Below are 21,648 nucleotides of genomic sequence, written 5' to 3' on the forward strand. Positions count from 1 at the left end.
AGTGTATAGCTCCCAGTGGCTTCTTCGTCAATTGCCGTCAATGAGCATAACTGGAAGATAAGTATCTATAATGACTGGTAGCAGCAAATATAATCGAGAGGTTTCAGAGGAGCCATTTGAATCACATCTGTGGCGGATGTGACCCACAGAGATGAAAGTTAAAATGGGTAAGCTCTAGAATGTTCATCTGCAGCCCATTTTTCTCCCTTCCTCATATGCATGATTTTTAGATAACAGCTGTTACTGGTCTCACGAAACGGGGAATATTGCAGATCTACCCAACTCCATGGAGAATTTGTAGATAAGGCCATGGAATAGAAGGTGTTTTATCATGTTAAATAATATTGCTAATTGTGAACATTGGAAAGCCCCACTGATTCCCAAAACTCATTGTCGAGAGTACCCTGCATTGAGACGTGTGGTCAATTCTGTGAATGTGGGGGGAAGAGCATAGCACTCACAAACCCCCACGCGTACGAGAGGGTGACGCTCGGCACTGGCCAATGCAGTGTTCCCTCGTTATTCACGAACTTGCTATCCGCCATATTGGCTATCCGTGAATCGCATCTGGAACTCTACACGATTACTGCATCGAGAGAGAGAGAGAAAAAGCTATGAGATAAAGTGATGAGAGGGAATGTGATGCGTGAAAGTGATGAGATCATTTTCATGTATTTAATCGCTTATGTATTTGTTTAAGGGAATTCATTAAAGAGATAGGTTTTCGTAGGTCAATGTCATTTTACGCGAAGTTTGCTATTCACAAGCATCCCCGGAAATGATCTCTCAGGAATAATGAAGGAATACTCTACGTGCAATGCATTCTCATGTTACAGAAAGCCCCATCACTACTTCTCCCCCTTGTACTCCTCCATCAGCCCCATTGTGCCTTCTGAATTAAATTGTATCCTCTTTAATGGTTACAGTTGCAGAACTTGGGATTATATTTTTGTCTTTTCTGCAGTAGAGTATTATGACTGAAACAATTATTCCATAGGTCCTCATGGTGTGGGATGAAAATTTCCAGAAGATAAGAAACTTCAAGATATATCAAGAGGTTTGACAATTACACTCGTACGCATTGATTTACTCCACGAATACTATTTGGACGACAGGCACAGCCCTCATTTGAACAAGTAAAGCCAGTTGTGAGTAACGGCTGTGTGAGCCGGCTATAAGCTCGCTGGTTTCAGAGAAGAATAAATGTGCTTTATTATGCACTGCGGTTTATTGTTGCAGCACATTTTAAAATCGCACCTGGTTTTTGCAACAAATCTCAGTGGATTTAAATATAACAGCAATTCCTCATTCAATGCAAACTACTTTTTTTTTCTTTTACAAGTGGGACCAGAACTATGTAACCTTGTCACCTACCGTAGGGTGACGTAAATGTTATTTCTGGCGAGTCTTGGCAGATTTTGAGTGTCAGCCCTCATTTGTGTGGAGTTTTTCTGGGCACTAAAGTTTCCTGCCATGCGTAACACACATTAGAGACTCGACCAAAATATTCCGATATTGAAAAACGAGCCTTTACGACCCTAATGAAATTAGCCGGCCATTCCCTGCAGTAGGAATGGCCGGTGATTCCCAATGTTGAGGCGTCTTGAAGTGTCATTGTCATCACGTTTTCACCGCCGCTTCCTAAACCGTTTTCTCGTCTTGACGATCGGTGAGGATTTCCTGGATGAATGCAGCCTTTTATAATAAGTATTATTATTTCAATTTCAAGGTGAATGTTCACGCCTGGACGTTGTCGTCTTGCAGGGTCCGAAGATATGGCTGGATAATAAGTTGCGCTTGCACTTCAAGACCTTGCAGGAGCTCATCTTCTACTACATGGAGCACGTGCTGCCCAACCAGCCAGAGCTCAGGCTGCAGTACCCCTACCAAGCTCATGGAGGCAGCGCTCTGGGACAGCTTGCATGTTACTGTGCAGAATGTACCGACGGTAACTCCCTGTGACCCGGCTGGAGCAGAGCTGTCCAAACCCTGGTCTAATATGGCAGCGGCGGTACAAGCTCCATCCAACCCGGCCAGCGGCGGCATCATTCAATGAAGAACTTACTCGGAAAACTTACCACTCAAACTAACTCTTCAAAATTTCTGTTCCAGCTGACTAATCAAACGTGTCATGTAAACTTGTTATCCAAACTTACTCTTCAGGATTAACAATCAAACTTGCTATTCAAACTTAACATTAAAACTTAGCCTTTAAACGTAATATTCAAAATAACCATCGGTGAATATTAATTTGGATTGGGATCAAGCTGTTATCTGGCCATTAGTTTCACTTTACGGAAAGTCTGTTAACTTAAAGTGTATTAACTCCACCTTTTTTTTCTATCAATTGAATTGTTTTTCAAGGCTTCGTGATACCATTAAGTGCTTGTAGCCTTTGTAGGCATGTGGTGGGTGTATATTCGTGTTAATGATGTATGACTAAAATATTTTAGTCCTGAGTCAGGCCTTCAAATAGCAGGACATTTGATGAGTACTGTAACACATATTTTATTTTCATAGACCTGCTATCTACATTCTACATATTCTGAATAAACATCTCTCTCATTTCATCTCTATACACCTTATGGCCATGAGCAAATTAACCTGGAATGTGCCAGATATTGTCAGATCTCAGAATGCTAAGCAGGGTTGATCCTGTAAAGTGCTTGGACAGGTGACCACCATGAAAAATAGACGTTTTAGGTTGTGGAGCGACACAGTAAGCAGCAGACAGCAGTGCAAACAACATCCACTCTTGTACTGTTAGTAAGTACTATACTTCTGTGCTCCCCATATACATGCCCCCTACCTTAACTTTCAAAACTATTTGGTGATGCTGCTGCGTTGGGAGTGGAACACAAGCACAAATAATAACAAACTCACCTTCATCAATGACACTGCCTTTTGAAGGGCCACTGCCTGAAACGTCGCCTATTATATATTTTTTTCTCTCGAGCCAGTATTGTAAAGTATAGTTTTAATAGTGGCAGTGCACAAGTAGAACAATTATGAATGCAGTACATCCTATAATATGTCTTCCCATCTCTGCCCCTATATCTCTCTTCTCTATGCGTTATGAAGAGTCTCCTATCTCGTATCAATGCAGTGAAAATATCGCCTAGAATTTACCTTCTTCCTTATTTGAATACATTTCAATCGACATAATTTTCTCTAATTAAAATGCATCTCTTATCTTTCTTGTGAATACATCTATCTCGCATGTCTTCTGAATGCATCTCTTAATAATATTTTTAAACAAATATAGATTTCTCCTCCTGGCTTAGGAAATTTTCTAAACTAAAGTAAAACTAATTGTATTTTTTCTTTTACCAGGGTAGGCCCCACTGAGCTTTAAAGCTCTTTTTCTGAAGCGACCTGGCTATCACAGATAATAGCTCAACAACGTGGTTTATCACGTGGAGGGAAAAATCCACCGGACCACGGAAGAACATGCAAACTCCAAATTTACAAGCATCAGGGTCGCGATCGAACCCACGACCTCCTGTATACCGGGTGAGGTAGTTAACATCTCGCCAAAGCAGCACCCTCAATTTTAAGATATACCCTCGTTGAGTTTTGTCAGTAGGAGGTTATGACATTTGTTATAAATAACGAACCTTACTCTGCAATCCTTGAAATTTAGAACTTCTGCATTTTCAAACTGACTGTTGCACACACACACACAATTCAGTTGCGGGTGTCGCTCGACATTGACGTTCGTTATTTTCAAGGTTACGCCTCCTGGTTATAGTCGCTTGTTAAACTGAAACACTGCGAGTTTAAAGACAATCCCTCAGTATCTACCGGTTTGTTCAACGAAGCTGAACATCTATAACAGTAAATACAACAGGGCCCAGATACATTTCACCGTTTGCAAATGCCTTGGACAATGGTGGACTTCTTTGGGTTTGGATATTCCCCCTCAATGCTTAAATTTATGAATACAACAAATAATTGCATATATATTGATACATTACCGTCATACATAGTCATCGTAGAGTGGGGTAGTTCTCAAAATTATTTGGCCACTCAGCTAATGTGAACATTTACACGGACTACACAGCCCCCCACCCCTGCTGACAAGACGCATTCACTTATCTCTAAATATCACAAATAAGAAACATTTCATATTACCAGAACATAAATTTTTTAGGGGGGCTGGGCATTTAGATCTTAGATTTAGGGTAGTTTAATCAGCATAGTTTACCTAATTTCATTTCTTTAATTAAATATGAGTAAAATATAAATTCATGTCCGAAACAAAATAATATTATCCGGATCAACCTCTGCGTTTGCATCACAGCCCCGTGGGCCACGTGGAGGACTATTGTGGACCACTCACCAGTGGTACCGGGGACTGCTCTCTGAGAACAGCTGCTGTCGTAGAGGCCTAGATGCAGAGAAGGATCGGAGGGGATCCCGAGCAAAGCTGTAAATATGAACCGATGCTAAACTGATTCTCAGCAGGTGACTTTTACACCAAAAGTAATAAATTGATAAGCACGATCCCAGAGAACGGAGACTTCACTTCTCCATGCACAGATTGAGTGGCAAAATAACACACAATTTGACGTGTAGGCATTCGCGACCAATATTATTCATAAAGGTGTAGGGGTTAGATCGCGTGAGTATAAAAGTGTCATTAACCCGCCACTACCCGACAGCCAATTAGTAAGGTTTGTCACGTGAACAAAACGTGATAATTACGACTTGAGCCCAGAGGTGTGTTGGAGAGTAAATTAACATTTCCAATTTGAGTGCTGTGACGTTTCCCTGGCAAGTACATACAGCATCTCATCGGGCGACTTGGCAGGAACACAACACACAACATGGACACATTCGGTGAACGTTTCAGTCCGGAGTCTTGTTGCATAGGCAGAGAGGGCAGTTAGACCAAGTGAATTATAGCAGGAGAATGCACTTTACAATCAATGGGTTGGGTTGGAGAAATAAGCAAACCTATTTGAATGAAAATTTCCTAACAAACTGTCGTTGAATGAGTCAAGTAGCTTATCATTTTCAACTTGTAATTGTTCAGGGTTTGTTGCAATAAGGCAATGCTACGAAGTATATGACTATATATCGTATATTACTATATATTAAGATTCACGATCATCGTATTGCCAATTATTGTATCTGAATATTACCGTTGCTCATTTTATTTTTCCAAGACATCCTGTTTTCTGACAAAATATTTATTAAATAACAAACGCAAATATTAAAGCTGTATATAAGTTGCGGTATTATCGGGTAAATTATGACTTTTCAATATTTTTTCAGAGTAATCGACGTAATGCCAATTGTATGATGTCGTTGCTGAAGTACATTTATATATTGTTTAATTCGTTTTGGTGCAACTAACAGCATAACATTCCCGCGTCAGCCGTTTTGGCCGGGTTATTGTTTAAAAAAGTTGCTTATTAGCTCAGTGGGCCTTACTCGAGATAAATCGAATGCCTGGCTGATGTGCATCATAAGCTTTCCAGATTGTGGCGTCACAGCGACTATAATATATATGGCAGGCTTGGGTTGAGTGAACTGCAGTTGAAGAACATTTTCGTAATCTTTATTCGTGCTGGAAGCATACAAGCGGAGCCAGTAACACACCTCTGATTAGCACGGCCGCCTATGTACGGTGCAAAAGAAGCTCAATACACATACGTACATCGACGTGAAACAAAGCCGAGGGGAAACTGATATTGCGATAATCGTCCGCTTATCGTGACATGTGATACTGTATCGCTCTGTGAATTGTTTTATCGTATTTCTTGCAACAACTCTAGTTTTGTACTTAAGGATGCCGGCATTCTGACGTTGTTACACGGCAGTGGAACGATGTCCAGCGGTCATAAATGGGAGAGGTCGTTGAAGACAAATGTGTCCTGGAAAGAGAAAGGTGTGCCGTCATTTTATTTCTATTTGAAATTTACAAAAGCTACACCCGATTTGAGCAACCAGTCGTAGTAGGACTGACGCCTGGAGGTGATCAGCACCTCAATTTGTCCTATATTTAATACATAGATGAAGAACAGAACTGAATACTTCCACGTCTTTTAATGCAATGCGATATACGAGTATTTGTATGTTTTATCATCTCCACTGGGTTTTATACAGCACATTAAACAGGATATAGCACATGCTCATGCTGGTTGTGCCGAGTAAAGATGAATGTGCTGTTCTGAAGCACTCCGGCACCAATCGGCAACACGCCGATGGCTGAATTTTGTTGATGCACAGTCAGCCAATCACAAAGCAACCTCGCCGATTTCTTTCAAATACGATATATTTACGTGGGATGCTGTTGTGGTGTCAAGGTTAGCGCCAGGGATCGCCATCTCACTGTGCTCGCGTGGGAGTTTAAACGAATGGCAAAGTTTTTTTAAATCCCCCGTATCTTCGTCCACCCAGCAATATAAAGGGGTACAGCCACAGTTAGTCGACCAGGAGTTCACCTATGGTGGGGTAAAGTGTGTGGGTTCTCCCACGTCTATCCAGGACGAACATGTATTCCTCAAAGGGGCTCTCTGGAGCTGTCTCTGGTGGAGGGCCTTCTGCCAGAAGTGGCGTGAGCATGGAGCTGCAGCCCTGCGCCTTTACCTTTTGTACTCCATCGTGGCCTATCAAGATTCGCACACTAGGGGAGGGAAAACAATATTCCTGCTCATGTTCACAACAACGAAAACCATTGTAATCAAACTCAGATTCATACAAACTCAACGTAATCTGCAGCTACTCAATTCAAACTCAAGTCTGCACTGGTGCCTACTTTTTTGAGGGCGACGTTGGCAAGTAAAATGCAGATTGATTGAAGTCCCCTGATTTTATCAAATCGTGGGTTGGCAAGGTGGCATTTGGTGTTTGGAATAAAGAGGATAGAGACACCTCCAATTAAGCATTTTTATGATCTCATAGTGATACACAATGCAGTATATATAAATCTCCAGATTTGTATGCGTTTTGGTTATCTTCACGACCAAATATCTGCAAACTAAACACTGTCAATATACAGTATTTCCCTTCTTGAAATGCGGCGTTTTTTTTTAGGCAACGCAATGGTGAAGTTATTTTCTCTATTTCAATGTTACCGCCCTCCGTACTGAACAAGTGTACGTGCCCAGCACCATATATATACTCCTCCTTTCTAATGCACCATAAGTGACCAAAAGGTGCCCCGTTTTGCTTCGAAGCAGCAGTGTGGCACGGCTGCGTTCTGACCTATTGACCCTTGCGTTCAGTTGGGCCTTCGTCCAGCAGTGGATCGACAAAAGGGCGCGATTGCATAGTACGTGCATGTTGTATATACAAAGGGATGTATTGGTAACATGAAAATCAAAACGCGTGCGTGTGCATAAACAGATACGTGAATGTAATGTTTAACTGAAAACGTCTCAAACAGCTCAATTATTGATGTAATGATGTAAATATTATTTTGTTTAAAATGTATTTATTTGCCTTTTATGTAACACAAAAAAGGTGTACACACGTGCTATTTTGCCTTAACAGCTTTATAGGAATAATAAAAAAGTCATGCTTATTTGAGGTGAGGTGAGTTATTTCAGTGTGAACGGTAAGAGGGCTGGTTTAATGTGCGATGTTATGCAGTACGCGTGCAAATTCTAGCGCAGAATTTATATTCTCTCATCAAGACATCGTCGCCGGCCAAAGCCATCGACTCCGCCGATGCCACCGCTCCACGTCAACGATTTCCGCCATCCGCCAGGCCTCCACAGCGGCTGCACAGTCGACACGCAGCGACCACCTCGCAGTCTCCCACCATCTCGTCTTAGGTTCTTACCCTCTCCCCCTGATCGCTGGACTCGTGGAGACTGCTCCAAGGCCCGCCTCAACAGATGGCCCTCTGCCATTGCCGCACACATGGCCTGCAACTGGACATCTGTGAAAGAAGGGCTATAGAAGTCAGCGGATTGCTCAGGTGTAAATGAATACAGTTTTGCACGTATGCTTTTGCGATTAATATTATTCGTAATAATTGCCCGATGAAGCTGGATGTAATTACCAGAGAATCGTATTCCAATTGTAAATGTTGTGCATTTACTCTCCAGCACACTGGTGGGCTTAAGTAATAACTAATTGGCGCTTTGTTTACGTGACAAACCTTACTGGCTGTGTCGGGTGGTGGAGGGGTACGACACATACCTACGCGATATAACCTAAAACCCTTTATTATGGATACATAAATACAGTCTGTTTTACTATTACGGTAGTTGTTGCGTTCCTGAAGAACACCGCGTTATGGAAAAATCGCGTTATAATAAATAATATAATATAGGGGTAAAGCACAGTCTGTCGTAACACGTGAGATGCGTACGCAGGCCGAACAAAGACTGAGGCACGTGGGTAGCATCTAGAAGCATCCAGCAGCATGCCGCCTTGTGCGATGATGATGCTATGCCGAGGCAGCCGTACAACTGCTTATTCCTACTTGCACGATGTAGTTCCATTCACTCAATCGCGTTATATCCAATTCGCATTCCCAAAAACATTTATCACGTTATATACAATTCGCGTTATGAAAAACACACGGTACAGGAGAACACTGGATTCTGATTCCGCTGGCCTACCCAGTGCTATTGTTATAGCCTCATCAATTCCAAGAAACACTTGTCACGTTCTCTTCCAGACTTCTGCTTTGATGATCTTTCTCTTTTCACACCATTCCCAGAATTCATCTCAGACGCTGGTGCTCAAATTCCAACAAACTTATTTTCTAGTTTTTTTAACTTTGAGTCACCTTTTCGTCAGCTTTTTTTACTTTGAATTCTTGTAAAATGTTTTACATCATGTAAGAGTTTGCATGACACGAGCTTTTTAAACCTCAAAATTAGGACTTTGGAAAATTAAAAACCATGGCCGCCATTTAAAAAATCCCGTATAACATAAATTACGGTACTTAAAAGTACAGGAAGGTAACTACTAATGTTTCAACACAATCAAAGGAAGACACACACACAAAAACAACAACAAGAAGCAATATTCGCAGCTAGACGCGAGTCTCACCGCGGTGAGCACGTTTTTGCTTAGCACCCTTTGCTGGGGCTGTGTACCTTACAGACTGTATACATCCTGCGTGCCTTGTCACTGAGATTATTCCAAGGACGCTGTCCCTCTCTAATGTTTCGCACTCATCGATGCAGGCGGCTCGAGGCTATTACGTAGCACCGGGGTGTAGAGATGGCATTGAAAAGCCACTCGTCTGTGAATGTATGTGTGTGTACAGTATGTTGAATCTATTTCGCACCATACATTGCCAACCGTGCTCATCAGAGGTGTGAATGATTGTCAAGGTCAAAGGGTACCGAGTATTGAAGATGGGCAGGTGTCAACAACATGGCAACTGTGCATCTGACATACTTGAAGATAAATTGAACTACAGTATTTCATTATAGAAAACAGGAATATTTGTGAATACATGCATTTTGGGAGCACTCAATTTGACATGCATCAGCAAGCCATGATGAGGATGATGTTAGAGTAGATCAAATGCATGAATACATTAACCAAGTCTTCAATAACGGCAAAGATACTCCACCATCGTCAAGGAAGACTTCAATGCCAGCTAAAGGAGAATAGATGAGAGAACGATTGGTCTGGCATCGGTGAAATGAGATCTCATAGAGTTCTCGGCCAGCAGAGATATTAAAGTAATGGACACAAAATAATTAGGCTAGAAAATGAACACGGAAAAGCCCGATGAATCGTAAAATTTACTTGATGAATTTTAAAAAAATATTTTACCACGAGCACGTGCAGACTTGATGCCTTGTGATAGGTGTCTATTTGGTGTTTGAACATCTTCACACCTGGATTCCTGTCGGAAGGGGTAAAGTTTATTCATTCTTCCATCATCTTGATACTGGCGAAAAGGGTCCCATAGATATAAAAATTTACTTGATTTTCAAGCACCAACTTAAGCATTTCAGAATTATCCAAAAATGGACACTGACATAATAAATAAAAAACATCTGAAGCGCATAAACACATATACAGAGAGTTGCATACTGATAATGACACCTCCAATTTCCTTCGCCCGCACCTCCGATTAGCACGGTTGGCTATGTACGGTGCGAAATAAGTTCAACATATATACATGAATCATACAACATAAGCAAAAAGTAAATGGGCTCGGGCAGGACACACTGCACGAATTGAAAATAGCAGAAGAGACTGGTGATGAAATGGCAGTATAAAGGAGGAAAAACACATCCAATAGTGTGACGAACTGTGGAGATGCGGCAATGAGATTATCTAATGTACGGGAGCGAGATGGATTGTGGCATCACAAGTCTGTGTGGGATGGAGATGACGTGGAGAGGTAGTGTATGTATTATGGCTCGATGATGATATTGCAGCCTGCAGCATTTTAAAAAAATGTTTGCTAGAGACAAGATACTAAAAGGGGTGAATAAAAAATCGAACTTTATACTTTGTAAGTTATTACATTGCTTATAAATTAGAGCACTTACACTTTCACACTTAACATTGGATTTATCTATAGGGGAGCGAAACAATTCCACCCAGACAACAGCAGAGGAGAGCACCGCGAGTAGCAATGACAACATTAGAATTGTCCCCGCATTGTGTACAGCTTTGACAACCGGCTGTCTGCTTACGCATGGCCATGGCCTTTGCTTTTAGAGAGGTCTTTCTAAATGATGCGCTAGCGATGGACACGAATCAGTCATCTTTACAAAACACATGACAGACTTAGAAGAAAGAGAACGTCTCACAGCTTGTTTGCGACGCGATCTCTTACGTAACCGCATACACACGCCTGGTATTTGTTCAGGAGATGACGCCAGATGTGATATCAAAAGACAAAGCGTGGGCAACGTGAGTAAGCGCACGTGCTCACTTGTATTTTTTTTGTGCTGAGCATCGCGAGTTGGAGATGGTGGCTACAAACCGGGCACCCCGGGGCGCAAGTGATGACTCGATGATTCTCGCCCGGGGCACGCGTGCGCTCGCGGAGTTTGTTTGCCTAGTGTGGAATTATTTTAAATGCGCTGCAAAGTGGACAATGACTGTTGTGTTAACCCGAGCATTCAATTAAAATATATTTTATAAAATAGGAAGTGCCGTCCGTGTCGAAGCCGCGCAGAAGGTGTGATGACCGCAGAAAGCGCGGCCATGGGGAATAATAATTGATCAAAGGTAATGTTCGGTGCGTATATCACATGACATTTTAAAATGGTTCTTTTATAGAGACCTACATTGGACATGTTTTTGCTTCGAATGATGGCGTTGAAATAAACTGGAATGGCTTGGTGGCTGAGGGATATACTTTTTTTACGGCAGGCTAATCAATCAGTACCTGCAGTATCTAGAATTCATGCAAAAGTTGTTTGTTAATTTTGAATTAAATGGCTCTCCATCCAGTAAGATTGTTAATCTTAGCAGTTGCCGATGATTGCATACAGATTCTATGGGCTTACAGAGGTTTTACAAGATTGTTGAATATTTAACTTGGCAAATCTTATACAGTATTAGCTCCTTGTTTTAATGCTCAACTTAGCTAAACACTATCTGCAGTCTAGATAGTATATACTGGAGCAAGATTTAGTCCAATATTACACGTAATTTTTTGATAATATACGTTTAATTTAATCCATAAAAAAACTGACCGAATCTGGCTCCAGGGACTGGAGAAAAAATGTACTTTTTTAAACGTGTTTATATGACTTTGCCATTTGTATTTGTGGGGCAAGTCTTTAATTTGTTTTACATTCACACCACAAAAGTTTATCAAGAAGAAAATCAGACGATAGAAGAAGACAGATGTTTGATTTGTTTGAATAAATGATAGCCGTTATTTATCAGGTGAGTCGCCATCAAGACTCCAAGTCTCTTCTCTCTCCGATGTGCTTTCAGGTTGTGCGTTGTTTGACATGAAGTATCTGACATTTCACTGCACGTGCTTCAGGAATTAAAACTCTCATCAGCAATCAATTCAGTTCCGACCACATGAACTACCAACTAAACAATGTATCTCTCAAAATCAAACAAAGGTGATACTCCATTGTATACAGGCACAAATACACACAAATGAAACATTTATTGTGCTATGTAGAGGGGCCAGTCACCGAAACGTCACCAATCATATGTTTTCCTTTTAGGAATGGCATCCTGATGTCTGACTCTACTCATATTGCCTATCCTCCTTATGCCTCCCTTTACCCTTTGTTCTTAATATCTCCCAGCTTGTCCCCAAAAATAGCATCACTAGAATCATGTCGAATGTAAAGAGACCTTCTTATAGCCTTGATTATCCAAGTTCAAAGACTAAAGAGGGTCACCTTTTGTCTCTAGAAACTTGAAACGCTGCTATTTCGGACACCAGAAATGTACGTGTTACTTTATAGGTCAAAGAGCTGTTAGGAAGCTTCTGGCGCATACAGAGGGAGCTGTGGTTATAGACTGGAAAGTTCAGACGAGAAAATGGCAGGAAATAATGACTAATGTAATTGGTGACGTTAGGCTCTGTAGTACAATGGACTTGTGCAGGAGGGAGTTAGGCCTGATGCCATGCATTGGAGAGGAGCATACCCAGAGGGCAGGATCACGAAGCCAAAAGCCTCAGTTAATATGGTGAGATTAAGCCAGAGCTTGTTGTAGATGACTTGTGGGCACCACGGTGGTGAGATGTTAACTACCTCGCCTGGTATACAAGAGGTCATGAGTTCCATCTTGACCCTGACGCCTGTATATTTGGAGTTTGTGTGTCTCCCCGTGGTCGCGTGGATTTTTCTCCGGGTTCTCCGTTTTTTACCTTCACATTTCGAAACATGCGTTTCGAGTATTTGGCTGCTATACATTTCCACGCAATAAGCCACTTTGTTGAGCTATAATTTGTGGCCAAGCCACTTCTGAAAAAGAGCTATGTAGCTCAGTGGGCATTACCTGGTGAAATAAACTTTAAAAAAGAATAGAAAGACTTTTGTTTTGCTGATATTTATCTTTAGCCCAACATTGCAGTCATATTTTCGAAGTTCTTCAACAAACCCTCGTAATAAGATGTCACGCCTTTTGAAATAATCGCATCTTCGGAAAATTTGAGATGGCAAAACCCCCCTCTGTTGCACGTTTACGCTTTTATTTCTCCAAAATCGGTTCAGATTTTCAGCTTGGTGACAGCGAATCAGGCAATCGCAGTGTCCGCTTCCTCTTCTGATGTGTCATTTACTGCTCTCATCGACCCAATCTCATTGCGACAGTTCCTTCTTTGGAAAGAGAAGATGCTTCTAACATTTTCCGCAGTGCGTTCCCATTGGAAGCTATGTACAGTACAACGGGCTTACTAATCGATTGGAGAAATCTCTCAGTGGGACACAGCAGGACATCACTGCAAGGATATTTATAAGTTAATGAAGGCAGACAAACGACGATGGAATAGGGAGGCCGATGAGATTATGGTCGGAGTTATTCGTGAAACTGGAGTTCATGATGGAGAGTAATGAACCAACTAATGCGCCTCAAGAAGAAAATGTTTCACTGGAGCCGTTTACCTTTTGACAGATGGATCAGAAACGTGAATCCTGCAAAGAAAATGTAACAAAAGCTCAAAAGAGGCATTACATCCATATTATTATTGGCACTTTCCTGTGGGTGATGGTGGAGTTCAACGTTTGACCATCACCGGAAGTTCTACTATATGTCAAAAGATCTGAGGAAAATTATTTTGTATCTGATGATTGTTGATCATAATGCTGTGTCCACTTATAATGGTCATGCTGATGATGATGCCGTTGCCATTGCTGCTTCTAATGATGCTGTTGCCATTGCTGCTTCTAATGATGCTGTTGCCATTGCTGCTTCTAATTATGCTGCTTCTTGTACTACCAAGGAAAGCTTAACTGAATCTAAAGACTGGTATTAATAATTATTATTATTTTGCATACAGAAAGAAAATACGAGTACCTGGATTAAATTGCACGCACAAGAGGAGATAAAATTCACGCAAACGAGCGGATAACAAGTGGGTAAGTGAACAGACACAATGGCACGATTTCCCACATTTGTAAAATGACCCGCAGGTACAGTCCATTGGAATTCGCGTAATCACAATACAGCGTAAACTTGTTGGCCGCTTGGAGGTCATCTCACAGCCTCACTTTCCAATTCTGAGATTGCCCTCCGCATCGATGCGAAGTGGGAAAGTGCCGCCCTCTACTGGGTGTGAATCAGAGCTCACTCAGAGGCAATGGCGGATTATCCTCGTAGCAAAAGTAGCATATACTGCGGGTCCCGCACTTTCAAGAACCCGCGCTACTTTCAAGCTATCATTTCCGGTTCTGTGAATCTGCACTTGCTCTATGACTATACTGCCCATCAACTTTTATTAACGACTGGGTGTTTAAGGTGAGCGATTTGTCGTATTATCTGTGGCTGTATAGCAAATGGAAAAAATAAAATTATTTTGCCATGCAGGTAAAAAAATGTGTGTTTTAATATTTACGTGTTTTTTTTTATTTAGGGTCCCTTTATAACATATGCTACAGGCCCCGTGTTAGCTTAATCGGGCACTGCTCAGAGGGATCTAGGAGGTAGCTCCGTGGTGTCTGCTTCCGTGAGACATGATCTCGAACGTCGAAGGGTTAACACGGCTGTGCTAGAGATCCGAATGGATGTTCTTTGTCTCGTAGCCCACTATATACGTGTATTCTTAGGGTTTAATGGCAGCATTAATCCTGGTGAAATATTTTTTTATTCCCTGCTTGCGCATCATATTTTGTTGATTGATTAAGGACTATTTTGGCCAATGGAAAGTGACGAAAATGTTGCTTTATGAGTATCTATCAGCTTAAATTTTAATTCCTTTCGTCCGCTTGCTTTTTCTTTGTAAGTTTCATCCACACCCTTCCAGGTTTTGTTTCATCGTCGTTCTTCGCCGTTCTGTTTTTTTTTCAGCAATAAAAAAAATCACACTTGAACAAAAAAAATGGATAACTCTGTTTACCAGTACTGGATGATTCCAGCAATCTACACGATAATAGTGGCGCTGGGGGCACCCCTGAACGGATTGGCAGTCGTCATGCTGAGCCGAAAGAAGAAGACCTCAACGTCAATCTACCTGTTGACGCTCGCCATGGTGGATCTGTTCTACCTGCTCTTCTTGCCATTCAAAATCTACTACAACACCCAAATGAATAACTGGACCCTCCCCACCATCCTGTGCCGTCTGTACGTCATCCTCTTCTTCACCAACACGTACTTCACGCTCATCATGCTGGCCGTCATCAGCGTCGACCGCTACCTGGCCATCGTGCATCCGCTGTGGATCTCGCGTTGGCGTGAGCCGAGGACTGCGTGGCGCGTGTCTCTCGTGGTGATGGTCGTAACGTCAATCCACAACGTGCCCGTAAACTCTGTCACCGTTCTCAACTACGACAATACCACCTATGTCAACGGAGCGCCTGTCCTCCGGTGCTACGAGATCTTCAGCAAAGAAGAGTACGACTTGTTAATCCCTTACAGGCTGTACATCTTTTTTTCCCTCTATCTTTTATCGCTCCTCACGGTGTTATTCGCCTACGGAAATGTGCTCAAAGTTCTCATTAACAGTAAAGGCAAAACCGAGCTCGTGAGCCACGAGAAAAAAATGAGGGCGGCTAAGGTCACCGCTGTGAATTTATTCATTTACGTGGTGTGTCTCACTCCGTTCAACTCCACCCACGTTGTGGGATTCTTGCAGAGCAAATCGACGACGTTTTCGGGACACACCATCGCTTTGCTGCGAGACATCACGCTCTGTCTCAACGCCCTCAACAGCCTCTTTGACGTGCTCATCATTTACATCGCCACGCCTTCTCTTCGCAAATGGCTGATTAACGTTTTAAAGTGCAAATTTAAGGAAAATCAGGTTGCAGCCCTCAACATATCGGGGTAAATATCACGGGCTTCATTTTCTCAACCGAAAGCAGTTGTTCAGCATTGGTGAAAGTTTGCAAAGTTGCACCCTACCATAACAGATAAAGGCATTTAATTTTCTTTGGGTGCTGGCTCGTTTGTATGTATGTTAGCATGTTGAACTTCTTTTGCATCGTACGTAGCCAACCGAGCTAATCGGAGGTGCGGGGGAAAGGACAACAAACTTATCGCTAAAGCAATTTCACGGTTAAGCTCAGCACACACACACACAGTCTGTTCTCCTGTAACGCGGTAGTTGCGTTCCTGAAGAACACCACGTTATGGAACAATCGCGTTAAATAATATATAATAGAGGGTAAAGCACAGTCCGCGTTAACGCGTGAGATGCGCACGCAGGCCGAACAAAGACTGAGGAGCGTGGGTAGCATCTAGAAGCATCCAGCAGCATCCCGCTGCCTTGTGCGATGATGATGATGCTACACCGAGGCAGCCACGTCGTATCCAATTCGCATTCGCGTTATATATATGTTGAGGAGTGGAGTGCTGACGTCAGGTCACACTCGCCTCGGGGCGAATGCCGTCAAGAAAAAGTGACGGTCATGCCACCCGGGGTATTTGAGGGAAGACCCCGTGACGTAGACGGGGTCTTCGCGGAGAGCCATGAGAGTGAGTGGTAGGGGAGTAGGGGGCTCCAGGATTGAGAGCCAGGCTAAAGGGCTGCTTTACCCGGCTGGCCGAGTTGGATGAACCCTCGGTCAGTGTTGTGGGAAGAGCCTGATAGCCTGGTAGGGTGTAGGGAACTCCCAGTACCCTTCCCCTGGGGAGATTGGTAATTACCCTGTGTTAAGCCCTTCCCCCGAGTTAGGCGCGAGCCCTTAAATTAACAGTTCGGCGTCAGCCCCTACACATCTGGCTTCAGCGTCGTTCTTCCTACACAACATATATAAAAAAAAAGTGTTCCCGAATACACATTAATCGCGTTATATCCAATTCGCGTTATGAAAACAACACGCAGCATTATAGGAGAACAGATTGTATCTGACGATCCAAGGTAAACCTAGACGTCATGTTAAAAATGCATGTCTAGATATTATGTATAAATGGTTGTGTTGCTGCCATCATCGTCAACATGACTTGCAGGTGGCAGTATTTCCATTCCAGTCGTAAGGTGTGAGAGGCAATTTGTATGAGCCGATGCATGCACACAGTGGCGTGATAACTGCATTATCAGCTCAGGGGGTGCGGCAAAAATAAAATGTGAAACATAAATGAAGGCATTTTCATAAAAAATAAATTTAAACTGCGTTTTAAATACGTTTCTTTTTCTTTTACACTGTTGTCGAAAACATATCTCATGGTTGGTTGTCAAGTGGGCTCCCAACTCATAGCTTTGGCCACCAGGAGGTGCCAAGGCACCCCTGCCTGCCCCACGCGAGGCACGCGACTGCACGCACAGTGCGGCTGGACACCACTGAGCTCGCGCCCCCTGTCACTGTTGCCTTACAACAGATGTTACGGTGAGCGATATTTAAATAAAATTGAGGAAAATACCCGAGTTAATGGTCTTTTCTCTTGTGGGTATTCAGAAGGTATGCAAAGACGTCCTGTTTCCTCCCTCTTTTGATGACAATGTGTGTGTTAAAAATAATTAGTGTAAGGCACTGCCCATGATGGAAAAATTCCCATTCTTAACAAATAACTTCAGAAATATAGACGAAAAAGGCTTTATAATTTCTGGCAATAATTACAAGCTATCAAGTCTGTATTTACTACACACACTTGTGGTAAAACATGCAAATAAAATGATTTGATAATTATGTATACTGATTGGCCTACACCAAAGACAGCCTTCTTTATGGCCTCGTCTCACTAGTGTTAGACCAAAGAATGCCAAAAGGCAAACAGCACAAGGACAATGCAAACCTTTTCCCCAGTATTTATACTGGGAAAAGTGATCATATAGCTAAAACAGCTTAACCTGGGTTATTAATGCGTTGACGTTTTCATCGTCCTTGTGCTGGTCACCTTTTCGCGTTCTCTGGTCACGCACCGGCGAGACAAAGCCATAAAGGAGGCTGTCTGGTATAGGCCAGTCAGTTTTAAGGACCATGAATACATTATGAAAGCATATTTAGTTTGCATATTTTACCACAAGTATGTGTGGTTAATTCAGACTTCATGCTTTGCAATAGGTGCGTCTATTTGGTGTTTGAACATCTTAACACCTGAAGTATTATTTCCGGAAAGGGTAAAGAATTTTCATTCTATCATCTTAACACTGGTACAAAGGGTTCCACAGATAAGGAAATAACTTAAATACACATAAAACAAATAATGCAATCCCAAAAGAACAGACATTTGGCTACATTTGTAAAATGGATGGAAGTTTCTGTGGTGGAAAGTTCCAGAAGTAGAAACCTCCCACAGACCAACTTCCCTTAATGCTTATTTTTAAATCCTTTATATTAAGTTCGCGTGCTTGCTTGCTTGCTTGCGTGCTTGCTTGCTTGCTTAGGACCGTGCAAATCTTTCGGTCGTTTTTTAACCCACTTCCCGTGATCCAATCGAGCTGACATTTTCCACACAGACTCGTTGTGCCAGACAATTATTGTTCGTGAAAAAAAAATTCCCAAAATTGTACACTTTTTAGGCAAAATTTTTTTATTTTACATATATTCAAATAGAACGCATTCATGGCTTTGGCTGAACGTCAGAGTGTAAGAGCCCAGAGCGTAACCCCTCCACAGGCCGTGGCGGAGTAGCGCAGTTGGTAGCGCCCTTGCTTCCCATGCCAAAGGTCGCGGGATCGATCCCCGCGTCCTCCACAGGCGAATATATTTTTAAATCCTTTATATTAAGTTCGCTTGCTTGCTTAGGACCGTGCAAATATTTCGCTCGTTTTTTAACCCACTTCCCGTGATCCAATCGAGCTGACATTTTCTACACAGACTCGTTGTGTGTGACAATTAATTTTCGTGAAAAAAAAAATCCAAAATTTTACACTGTTTAGGGAAAACAAATTAAATATTTAATTACCAATTGCTTAATGGTGGCAGACAATCATCTGACGCATAGGTGGCAGCCATCTCAAGGCAGAGGACGAGAGGACTCTAGCCGCCACGCATATAAAGGATTTATAGTGAAAAACTTTGTTTTTACGGGTTTACTTGTTAAATCCTTTATATTAAGTTCGCTTGCTTGCTTGCGTGCTTGCGTGCTTGCTTGCTTACGACCGTGCAAATATTTCGGTCGTTTTTTAACACACTTCCCGTGATCCAATCGAGCTAACATTTTCCACACAGACTCGTTGTGAGTGACAATAAATTTTCGTGAAAAAAATTTCTGAAATTTTACACTGTTTAGGGAATTTTTTTAAATATTTAATTACCAATTGCTTAATGCTGGCAGACAATCATCTGACCCATAGGTGGCAGCCATCTCAAGCCAGAGGACGAGAGGACTCTAGCTGCCACGCATATAAAGGATTTAGAGTAAAAAACTTTGTTTTTACGGGTTAATTTTTTAAATATTTTTTTGTGTGCTGTAAAATTGTCAAATCCAATATTTGTACCACAGCTGAGAGTCATTGTAGACAGCGGCTGGGCACAGAACTCCATCACTGAGTCACGGCGCCAGGCCCAATTTACTGCCCCTGGACAGGGCTCAATAAACCGGTTCACATCTGTCACTCACACACGCACACAAAGAAAGCCGAGTCAACCCTGGGGGAGACTCAGGACAGGTTCAGACTTGGCCTGCCAAGGCTCAGGATAGGTTGGGAATTGACATCGGGTTCCCAGGTTCGGAGTGCAGAATGCTACCCAACACTGTGCCACCACTACCCAGTATTGTTTTTCACACGTGAACAAGTGTGTTCATGAGAACCATTTAACATTCTGCAGATTGGTCCCACGAATAGCTCCACAACTGTGGAATTGTCCCGCACATTTCAGAACCTCCACTGCAACTTTTGTGTGCAATGGTATCAGAGGAGTGCACTGATGTCAGTCAACCCATAGCACCTCGGTCTGTCCCGTGACCTCTTGCCAGCGGGTGTTCGACACTTAACGTGGCCTTAAAGTGCACCTGGCCTGGCACAAGCGCCTTGTTGACGTCACCGCCACTTAGTGGCTAATTCCTGTTGTTATATAGGCAGGCGTGATGATGCTGTTGTTGAGTGTTGAAATCCCAATTACTTTGTTTTAAGTTCAAGCCTTGCTAGGGAACGGATTCAACCCATAATTCCGCTGGGGTATATAAAGGGTACTTTGTGGAGCGTTAATATTTTCTGTCCGATGGAAAGGCTGAATTCACACCACACGACTATGACATTTTCTTCTCTTTTGCTCAGCGAACCAACAGGATTGGGCCCTGCCACATTTATATTTAAGCAGAAAATAATTGATATTGTACAGTGAGGGAAAAAAGTATTTGATCCCCTGCTGATTTTGTATGTTTGCCCACTGACAAAGAAATGATCAGTCTATCATTTTAATGGTAGGTTCATTTGAACAGTAAGAGACAGAATAACAACAAAAAAATCCAGAAAAACGCATGTCAAAAATGTTATAAGATTGTAGACCTACACAAGGCTGGAATTGGCTACAAGACCATCGCCAAGCAGCTTGGTGAGAAGGTGACAACAGTTGGTGCGATTTTTCGCAAATGGAAGAAACACAAAAGAACTGTCAATCTCCCTCGGCCTGGGGCTCCATGCAAGATCTCACTTCGTGGAGTTGCAATGATCATGAGAACGGTGAGGAATCAGCCCATAACTACACGGGAGGATCTTGTCAATGATCTCAAGGCAGCTGGGACCATAGTCACCAAGAAAACAATTGGTAACACACTACGCCGTGAAGGACTGAAATCCTGCAGCGCCTGCAAGGTCCCCCTGCTCAAGAAAGCACATATACATGCCCGTCTGAAGTTTGCCAATGAACATCTGAATGATTCAGAGGATAACTGGGTGAAAGTGTTGTGGTCAGATGAGACCAAATTGTAGCTCTTTGGCATCAACTCAACTCGCCGTGTTTGGAGGAGGTGGAATGCTGCCTATGACCCCAAGAACACCATCCCCACCGTCAAACATGGAGGTGGAAACATTATGCTTTGGGGGTGTTTTTCTGCTAAGGGGACAGGACAACTTCACCCCATCAAAGGGACGATGGACGTGGCCATGTACCGTCAAATCTTGGGTGAGAACCTCCTTCCCTCAGCCAGGGCACTGAAAATGGGTCATGGATGGGTATTCCAGCATGACAATGACCCAAAACACACGGCCAAGGCAACAAAGGAGTGGCTCAAGAAGAAGCACATTAAGGTCCTGGAGTGGCCTAGCCAGTCTCCAGACCTTAATCCCATAGAAAATTTGTGGAGGGAGCTGAAGGTTCGAGTTGCCAAACGTCAGCCTCGATACCTTAATAACTTGGAGAAGATCTGCAAAGAGGAGTGGGACAAAATCCCTCCTGAGATGTGTGCAAACCTGGTGGCCAACTACAAGAAACGTCTCACCTCTGTGATTACCAACAAGGGTTTTTGCCACCAAGTACTAAGTCATGTTTTGCAGAGGGGTCAAATACTTATTTCCCTCATTAAAATGCAAATCAATTTATAACATTTTTGACATGCGTTTTTCTGGATTTTGTTGTTGTTATTCTGTCTCTCACTGTTCAAATAAACCTACCATTAAAATGATAGACTGATCATTTCTTTGTCAGTGGGCAAACGTACAAAATCAGCAGGGGATCAAATACTTTTTTC

General features: G+C 42.5%; 2 protein-coding genes across 3 annotated transcripts in view; both read left to right on the forward strand.

Annotated features, from left to right (window-relative positions):
• SH3BP2 (SH3 domain binding protein 2) overlaps positions 1-7,534 on the forward strand; it is a 44,997-nt gene extending 37,463 nt beyond the window's left edge. For both annotated transcript variants that reach the window (XM_078593308.1, XM_078593307.1), the window contains 2 exons: positions 998-1,057; positions 1,765-7,534. In XM_078593308.1, the coding sequence (XP_078449434.1) occupies positions 998-1,057; positions 1,765-1,962 (258 nt within the window). In that variant the 3' untranslated portion in view covers positions 1,963-7,534. The remainder of the gene's footprint in view (positions 1-997; positions 1,058-1,764) is intronic.
• Positions 7,535-14,934: 7,400 nt separating this feature from the next.
• Positions 14,935-17,413, forward strand: LOC144718005 (free fatty acid receptor 3-like). Its single transcript, XM_078593863.1, has one exon. It carries the CDS (start codon positions 14,957-14,959, stop codon positions 15,902-15,904), a length of 948 nt encoding a protein of 315 aa, XP_078449989.1. The 5' UTR covers positions 14,935-14,956; the 3' UTR covers positions 15,905-17,413.
• The last annotated feature ends 4,235 nt before the right edge of the window (positions 17,414-21,648 follow it).

Source organism: Lampetra planeri, chromosome 4 (assembly GCF_965212315.1).
Source record: "Lampetra planeri chromosome 4, kcLamPlan1.2.h2, whole genome shotgun sequence".
Lineage (NCBI taxonomy): Eukaryota > Metazoa > Chordata > Hyperoartia > Petromyzontiformes > Petromyzontidae > Lampetra > Lampetra planeri.

Coding starts and splice junctions, on each gene's coding strand:
- LOC144718005 (XM_078593863.1), top strand. CDS start 14,957: ATGGATAACTCTGTTTACCAGTACTGGATGATTCCAGCAATCTACACG.